We start from the raw sequence: 9,607 nt of genomic DNA on the forward strand, positions 1-9,607 counted from the left end.
TTATTTAGTTCGTCGCTACGTGTATATGTAATATTCGTAGCCAAGAGTGTCGCTTTTTTCGTTTCACTTTTTCTCAAATCACTCCCAACGATTCTAAAGAAGTTTTCACTTCAAAAAAACGTGTTTTTTTGTTAGGCCCGGGACTTTTCAACCCATGGTTATGTTACTATATATACTTTTGTGACGAAAATATTATATGAATAATGACTAAAGCACCTAGTCTCTGCACATGTATGTGGCATCGGTTTTATTTTATGTGTACAATTGTATGCGTGTAAATATGTGCATATGTATAAATGAATATTATCTAAAAATGAACTTGGAATCAAACCGCAAATCTTTTGAGCTCGACTTAAGCAAAACTGATGTTCTAGTTGTTTTAAAAACAGTCTGTTTTGGCAACTGCTTGTGGAAGTATCGAAAAGTATTGCGAATTTGTTCACACATACACTTTTAATAAGTTCATTCAAAATATTTGTATTTGCGCATTGAATTTATTCTGATCTGTTACGATGTACGGCCGCGTAGCCTTAATTTTATTATTCAGCGCAACAACAATTAGTGCGCGTAGTATTGAAGGATACGGATGCAGGGAATATCCCGTAGTTACTGGTGATCCACTCACACCACTGCGCACTGTACGAGTATGTGGATCAATGCAAGAGTATGAGGCAGCGCCGAACTATTTTCCAACGCCATTTGAAGGTCAAGGTAAGAAGATTAGGATTTGCGCAACGTGATATAATATTATTTTATTGTTATTTGTTTATTTGTTGATGATTTAGTGCGACGTTCGCTACCCTCGGACACTTTATATGGGCCGCCAAGACAGGCGTTTCAGCAATCGCCGATAAGTTGGCCGTCACCATCTCAATCGTACAATAACGATAGAGCACAATTTCCTCAACCTCTCACACAACGGATGCAACTATTTCCTGATGCTCTCGAGACATTCCAGAAAAACGATTGGAATTCAAACAATCCTTCGATTAATAACAACGAGCTCAACTCACGCAATCAAATGGAAGTGGATCACTTGTTACAAAAGCAGATGAACTTCATTGTGGATGATGTTTCTGAAGTCAAGGATTCTGTCAAAAATCTGGTGCCATATCTTAAAGATATTCTCGATACTTTACATACGCAGAATGAGCTTAGGAGAAGCGAAGAAAATATTAATGTCAATTTGAAGCTAGATCCCTCCCTCGAGGCTTTATTAAAACAGTTTCTTCAGCTAATAGAGACGAAGAACTCAAAGGAAGAACTGCAAATTATATCAAATGGTATTGAGGAAGCAGATGATAATCATGAAGATGCAGAAGATTCTTACTTACCAGAAGTTTCAACCGAAGATAGTTCGGAAGAAAAGATTACGGAAGCGCCAAGTAATACTGAAGAGAACTCGACCGAACGGGATGATGAAGAAGATCAGATAATTACTGAAGGAAATTCTTTAGAGGATGTAAATAATTGGATGCGTTTTTATTTCGGACCACCACTACAATTGCATAAAAATGAAGAAGAATTAGAAGACCTTTTGCACAAGTCAAGCGAAGAGAATAATTCTGCAGAAAAATCTGATGAAAGCTTTGAGTCTTGGTTCAATGCCGTTTACGGTAGAGTTTCAGAGAGCAAGGAAAATGAATCAAATGAAAGCAGTGGAAATTCTAAAGAGCATAGTACAACAAAGGCATATGAAGATGATACTAGTAACCCTTTCATAGCAACTGAAGAAAGCATTGAAGATACAGACGACGATTACGATACTTATTTTGTTCCAACAACCATGGTTCCCATCCAAGAAGAGACAACGGCTGAGTACCTGGAAAATGGAGGTCGGTATGGCTATACAACGGAAAGTAATTCCAATGTTGACTCTATAAAATCGGAAGAATTCAATTTGGATAGCTGCTTTGAAATAGCACTGTCGATTTCAAGCTTTGGTGACGCAGAAGTACTTCATAGGTATAATAAATGCCTACAAGCTTTATACTTAAGTGCCCCTGACGAATCCAAGGAAACTGAAGAACTGAAACGGGAAACCGATTCTGCTTCTAAAGGATCTAATGAATCCGAGGAAAGTAAAGAAACTGAGTCCGCTGTTAAGGGCTCTGATGAATCCAAGGAAAGTAATGAAACTGAATCCGCTGTTACGAGCTCTGACGAATCCAAGGAAAGTAATGAAACTGAATCCGCTGTTACGAGCTCTGACGAATCCAAGGAAAGTAAAGAAACTGAATCCGCTGTTACGAGCTCTGATGAATCCAAGGAAAGTAATGAAACTGAATCCGCTGTTACGAGCTCTGATGAAACCAATTATGACGAATTTTACGGTCCGTGGGTTTATGTATAGATAATGTTATGTGCGAAAATATTTATCTACATGTCGAAAAAAAGCGAGCTCGATACAAGGCCCATTGAACAAGAAGTACAGTAGAGCAGCTGACTTGATTGTTTTCAATTTATTTGGTCTCCCAAAAATTTCATATTGTTGTAAAATTATTCTAAAATGTTAATTTTTGTTTCAAGATTTGAATTACATATGTGAAATTTTAGACAGCAAACGCAAACACGAAATACATTGTTTTTGTTGTTTTTGCTGTACTACTACCGGTTCAATGTGCCTTGGGTCGTATACAAAATTTTAATTTTTATTTTGTCACTCTCTAAGATAAGTAATCTAATATTCTTATGATAAATTGTATGTTTGGGAAATAAAATATTTATTAGTTAAAAAAATTATGTCCGTTTAGAAACTTTCATTCTTAATATTTTTTGTTAAATTTGCAATGTTTCTTGTCAAAGCGCGTCGTATACGAGTATAATACGAAGGCAATACATTCTTTGCTTTCTTCTTTCAATTACGTTTTAGGTTGCATTTAGATCAGCGGTGATAAGGCTATTTATTTATTTATTTCAAAAAAGTTATTGTAGTAAACTACAAAGGTTCTTGCTGACTAAAATGATCACTTAGAAAGAAAGCTCTAAAATAAAATTAAATTCAATAATTTAGAAAACACACTCTTGGGCAAAGAATTCGAAATCACATTGAGTTCTCGTAATTGGACGTAATTCTTGCGTAATTCGTACTGACGGTCTTAGGCAAAGAGGGAAATTAAAACTAAGTGTTCTTACAGGAATAAAAGATTGAATAGCTAGGAGCGGGGCAATCGATTTCATCACTTAGACAAAGACAAGGAAGGAATGGCCCTTCTGTTTTCGAGGGACCTAAAGTTAATCAAAAGGATGCGGGAATTGTACGGAGAAATGGGAGTAAAGAAATTTAGGGAAGAAAGGAAATATAAGGTTGTCAAAAAAGTCTTGCGGTATTTTTATTGAATTTTCAATTGTTCATAAAATTGGTTATAATAATGCGATTTAAGTCAAATATGCGCCGTTTTGTTCGATGACGAGTTCCCAACGAGATGCCAACTTCATAATGGTCCTCTTATAGAAGCTCGCTTCCCTATTGTCAAAAAACTCGGAGAGCCAATTTTCACAGGACTCTCTTATGGACAACTTCCGACTACCAAGCTCGTTCGCCATGGACAGAAATAGGTGGTAATCACTTGGTGCGAGATCCGGACTATACAGTGGATGCAAAAGAACCTCCCATCCGAGCTCCCGGAGCTTCTGGCGCGTCACCAAAGATGTGTGTGGCCTGGCGTTGTCCTGATGCAAGACAATTCGGCCTCTGTTGATCAAAGATGGCCTCTTCTGCATGAGTGCTGCATTCAAGCGGTACAGTTGTTGGCAGTACAGGTCCGAATTGAGCGTTTGGCCATAGGGGAGGAGCTCATAGTGGATGATTCCCTGCCAATCCCACCAAACACACAGAAGAACCTTCCTGGCCGTCAATCCAGGCTTGGCCACCGTCTGGGCAGCTTCACCGCTTTTCGACCATGACCGTTTGCGCTTCACGTTGTTGTAAGTGACCCCCTTTTCATCGCCAGTCACCATCCGCTTCAAAAACGGGTCGATTTTGTTGCGATTCAGAAGCGATTCGCATGCATCCATACGGGCAAAAATGTTTTTTTTGCGTCAAGTCGTGTGGCACCCATACATCGAGCTTCTTTTTGAATCCAAGCTTCTTCAAATGGTTTATAACGGTTTGATGACTCATGCCCAGCTCTTGGCCGATGCTACGGCTGCTACTATGCCGGTCTCTTTCGATCAATTCAGCGATTTTATCGCAATTTTTGACGACAGGCCTTCCGGACCGTGGCGCATCTTCGATCACCTCTGCCCCAGAACGAAAACGTTGAAACCATCGTTGTGCGGTGGAAATGGAAACTGTATCGAGTCCATAAACTGCACAAATTTTATTGGCAGCATGAGATGCATTTTTGCCTTTATCGTAGTACTGCTGTAAAATATGCCGTATTTTCTCTTTATTTTGCTCCATGTTTGCGACGCTATAACTCACGAACGACTAAAAGCAAACAACAATTAATCAAACACGTGTTAGCACGTGGAAAGAGCTTTCCAAAAAGCTCTAGCGTGAACCGATGCGACGAATACAACTAGAACTACGCGCTTGCAAAGACAAGCTTGCGGAAATACCGCAAGACTTTTTTGACAACCTTATATTTGAGGAAAATGGCTCAATTCTATTAATATCTCAATGCTATTAAGAGCAAATTTATGATAAAATTTGGACGATCAAAAGATGTATAGAGTAATTTCTGAGTGTAGGGAACTGTGAAGTTAAAACTATTTCGACGAACAAAGGCCAACGCAACATATGACTTGGATGAGATAAAATTGATGTGGTTACTGAAAAAAAATGAGGCATCGAAGATTACACTAAGGTCGTTGATTTCATCAACAGACTGAAGGGGAGTACCAGAGATGCTGTTCGACGCTTGTACTAAGTTACGTAGTTTGGAGAACATTACGTGATAATATCTACTTATTGGTATTGAGATGTAGGTGAGACCGACAACATCATAATTGAACCCAAGAAGCGTCCTCAGCACTCTTAATCGAACAAAACTTTAAGGACGTCTGCGTAAAGTAAGAATGTAGAAATTGAAAAACAACTGTTTACACAATTGAAAAAAAAGAACAAAGAGTAAAGGTAAGATACTCCCTGAGGAACCCCAGACGATGCAACAAAGCGATAGGAGACTTTGCAGCACTTATTGCTTAAATAGTAATTCAGCCATTTCAGAAATAGAGAGTGGAAACTAAACTTCGACTCTTTACAGCCACCTCCTGCGAGGGAGCTAAGATTAGTAGTCAAGTATGCAGAATCCAATAATCTGGGGTTAATAGTGGGCTGTGATGCAAAGTCACAGAACATGGTATGGGGAAGCAGCAAATGCAACCCCAGAGGTCTAAAGTTACTGGATTTTATCCTGTCATCTGATTTGGTCATTCAAAACACAGGTAAAAAATCCACTTTGGAGACAAGAGGTGATTGATTTAACACTTACCAATACATAGGTCAGTTGGAAATCAAATCAATCGATGGCGAGTTTTGGAAGAGGACTCTCGACTTATCGAATTCCGACTAGAAATTCATGCAATATCAATACCTTCCGGTAGGAATCCTCGAAATGTGGACTGGGACAGGTATTGGGAGCTTATAACAGAGCGATTACCAAAACTCAAATCAAAAGAAATGATTCAAGATGCTACTGAGAAATTGCTTTGAGGAACTGTGCCCACTCAGGCAAAGTAGACAGGGGAAAGCGGTTCCTTGGTGAAACCCTGAACTGTCGAAGCTTCGTGTAGGGTCCAGAAAACTTCTTAATAAGGCCTTAAAGACCCAAACAGAAGAGGACTGGGCTAATCATCGACTTACACAGAGAGAATACAAGAAAAAAGTACGGAAAGCCAAACTTGAATCCTATAGAAATTTCTGCAGTAACGTCGAAGAAATGAGGTAAACAGCGAGACTTTGTAAGGTCCTTCATCTAGACCGCTCAGTAAGGCTGGATTCCATTCGAAAACCTGATGGTTCATACACCATTTCCAAATCGGAAACGTTTAATGCTCTACTCAAAACCCATTTTCCGGGTAGTAAAACTCTCTCTGAAGTAGAGAGTGGCATGAACAATAACGGTAGCAACGGTGGAACCTCTAAGTACAGCTGGTATATTGCTAGTCGGATAGTGACGAAAGAAACGATAAGGTCTTCCTTGTCTTCCTTTGAGAACTTTAAGTCCCCTGGACCTGACGAATATATCCAGCAATGCTTAAAAAAGGAGGAGACAGGCTGATTGAGGCCCTGAAAAGGATCTTCACAGCCTGTCTTGCACTTGGTTATATACCATCCCAATGGCGACGCGTACGAGTAGTATTTATTCCGAAACCAGGAAAAGACGACTATTCCCTAGCAAAAAGTTTTAGATCAATCAGTTTGACATCGTTCATGTTGAAAAGTCTAGAACGAGTGGTGTGGAAACATAGTGGGGGTATTGCCGAGAAGTCCCCTTAGTAGAAATCAACACGCTTACCAGTGTGGAAAATCATGTAAATCAGCCTTACACGATCTTATTAGAAAGATTGAAGCCGGGCTGGAAGCTCACGAATACACAATGGGCGTGTTCGTGAACATTGATGGGGCTTTTGCTAATGCCCCTTTCGGCTCAATATGTTCTTCTGCCGAACGATACGGAGTTAATCAAACCATTGTAAAATGGATATATTCCATACTCTCTGAGAGGCTGTTAACCGCTGGTGAGAACAGTGACGAAGTAATCACCGGCAGGGCCAAGCAAGGATGTCCCCAAGGGGGTGTTCTTTCTCCGCTGCTGTGGTGCTTGGTCGTAGATTCTCTACTAGCAGAGATGCAGGAACTCGGTTTTCATGTCCAAGCATATGCGGACGATGTCTGTGCGTTAACATCGGATAAATCCTTAAGGAGGCTTTGCATGAAAGTGGAGAGGATTCTGGACAAAATCGATGACTGGTGCATGAGACAAGGTCTTTCCGTTAATCTGAACAAAACAACCATAGTATTGTTTACGAGAAAACGGAAATTGGATGGACTCAGTCTTCCTACACTGAAAGGTGTGAAAGGTCTTTCCGATGAAGTTAAATATCTAGGAGTAATCTTGGATAAGAAGCTGACTTGGGAGACACATGTTTCATTGAAGGTGAATCGCGCATTAAGGATTTTTCAGCAATGCCGTAGAGCCTTTGGTAAAACATGGGGTCTGAAACCTGCTGTGGGCATATAGATATACACATAACTTATCAGACCAATCATCACTTACGCCTCTGTGGTATGGTGGCGACGGAGGATGGTTAAGCCCACAATCCGGAGAAGTGTATGTTTATGCATCACGGGTGCCATGAGTACAACCTCTGGCGATGCTATGCTTGATTTGCTCCCCCTGGATCTTAAGATACAACAGGAAGCAATAAAAGCAATGTGTAGACTCCATAAATATGATTTATGGCACGAAGACGGAACTTCGGGACACAGAGCAGTATCCAGTATTTGAGCAGTATCCACTGTTTTTGGCACCTAAAGACGACCTGATACCCACGGTTTCATTTGTAAGGAAATTTGATGTCATTTTGTACTTTAATGAAGTTAGTTTTATTTTATCATGTAAATATTTAAAACAAAATTAATTTTCATCCGAAATGCTCACCATTTGCGTTTACACAAGCCTTCAAACGATTAGGCCATTCAGCTATTGCAGCCGCACGGTTCCCATGTATATTGGCGTTGCTGCTCGAACCAAAAATTGTTTGAGACTCTCCAAATTTCTGTGAGATCTGCGACAGGCCATGCTCTCCAATTCTGACCATACACTGCAGTGCAATGGATTCAGATCTAGACTTCCAAACGGCCAGTCCTCTGCGGCAATGAACCCAGGAATATTGTTTTTTAGCCACTGCTGGGTGATTTTTGCCTAATGGGCTGGAGCGGAATTTTGCTGGAAGACCCAACATTCTTCATTGAAGAGAGTACTGCTCAACTGCTTCACCACGCCTTCTAAGACATCCTCCTGGAACACTTTTGCCAGGGTCTTAACCTCTTTTTCGCAGAAACCACCTAGCCAAGCGGAACCCCTGGAACAATTTTTTTTTGCGTCTTTGGAATTTCAGCAGAGATTTTGTCGTTTTGCGTATTAAAAACTTGTTCGACAGTGTAAATTTTCTCATCTGTGAAAATAATATTTTCATGGTGGTTGACCGTGTGCTACCGAAAAAGCTGCTTGCATCTGTCGAGTTTAATTTTCTTCAAACCTGTTGTCAAAAGATGACCAGTTGAGCAAGAGAAGGCTTTTATGTGGATATCATCCCTGATTAGTCTTGGCATGGATCTGGTTGATACATTCATTTTCGTGGACATGAGTTTCTACTTTCTAAGGGAAATTTTCAATACAGAAAATCAGACCTACAGATAAACTAATTGTTAGAAGAATTGACGGCAATGTCCAAAATACTTGGATCAGTTGACATAGAATCACTCTTACATTACTTGGAACCATCAATCAGTCTACGTTTCGCAGTGTTACATGACTAGTAGTAAGCAACTTAGCTTAGCTTAGGTTGAGGCGGTTGCACTTACGCAGATGACATCGTAAATCTCTTGAGGAATACGAACGATTTAAAAGAAACCTTTTTAAAAATTAACAAAATTGCGAACGGTATTGGCCTGTTTGCTGTAGTCCAGGCGGCCTACACAGGTGCAAAATTTCCATGTGGGAGCTTAAACTTTTGAAGCAGTGCAGCGTTTTAAGTATTTTGGAGTTATGCCCGCATGTAGTGGTGATTCAACTTCTGCAGTCAGGGATTGCATCAACGCCGCCAACAAAACGTATTATGTATGCCCACCTTCACTTGTTCAAGTCCCGGCTCTTGTCTAAAACAACAAAGCTAAGTATGTATAAGACACTTATCCGACCAATTTTTACGTATGAATGTAAAGTATGGACTCTTAAAGTTGTTGACTGCGCGCTGATTGCTAGCAAGGAAAGAAAAAATGTTGGCTCAATAAATATGAATGTTGGTACCTATAGAATCCGGTACAACTCTGAACTAAACGATTTCACTCAGAAAAAGACAGCTGTGCATTTTGTTAAAGCGCAGGTAATGTTACCCGTATTCCTGATGACTGGGCCGTGAAGAAATTCAAGTCAATAAAGCTAATGGGCGTAAAGGCCAAAGGCAGACCGAGGAACCGATGGATAGATGCAGTGGAATATGATCTCAAGAATTTAAGAATACGTAACTACTTAGCAAAAGCTCAAGATCGATCGCTTTGGAGGAGCATTGCAAAGGAAGCTTTGAGGCACGCCGCGTTGTAATTGGGTGAAAGAAGAAGAAGTTGTCTTCATAGTCCACAGCCAGCGGGATTTTGTTTTTTTGCTCCCCATTTATTTTATACATCTGTCCTTTGACATTAAGTATGTTGTTTAACAATTTGGTAGGGATTTATATACATCGCTTAATAGCCAGTGTCAAAAGCGATAAAATTAAAATAAACGCAATAATATACAATTAAATAATATACAATAATACAATACAAGTTTCACTTTACATGATTACATTTTACAACTATTTTTAATTATTTTTTTTACATAATTATGGTTTTTTAGCATTTATCATACTAGGTCACCGGATTCTCTTTAAACGCCTT

General features: G+C 39.8%; 1 protein-coding gene across 1 annotated transcript; it reads left to right on the forward strand.

Annotated features, from left to right (window-relative positions):
• The first annotated feature begins 370 nt into the window (after positions 1-370).
• LOC129244746 (protein PFC0760c-like) lies at positions 371-2,742 on the forward strand. The gene is made up of 2 exons (XM_054882558.1): positions 371-711; positions 786-2,742. Exons 1-2 carry the CDS (start codon positions 513-515, stop codon positions 2,351-2,353), a joined length of 1,767 nt encoding a protein of 588 aa, XP_054738533.1. The 5' UTR covers positions 371-512; the 3' UTR covers positions 2,354-2,742.
• The last annotated feature ends 6,865 nt before the right edge of the window (positions 2,743-9,607 follow it).

This window comes from Anastrepha obliqua, chromosome 4, assembly GCF_027943255.1.
Source record: "Anastrepha obliqua isolate idAnaObli1 chromosome 4, idAnaObli1_1.0, whole genome shotgun sequence".
NCBI classification, from domain to species: domain Eukaryota; kingdom Metazoa; phylum Arthropoda; class Insecta; order Diptera; family Tephritidae; genus Anastrepha; species Anastrepha obliqua.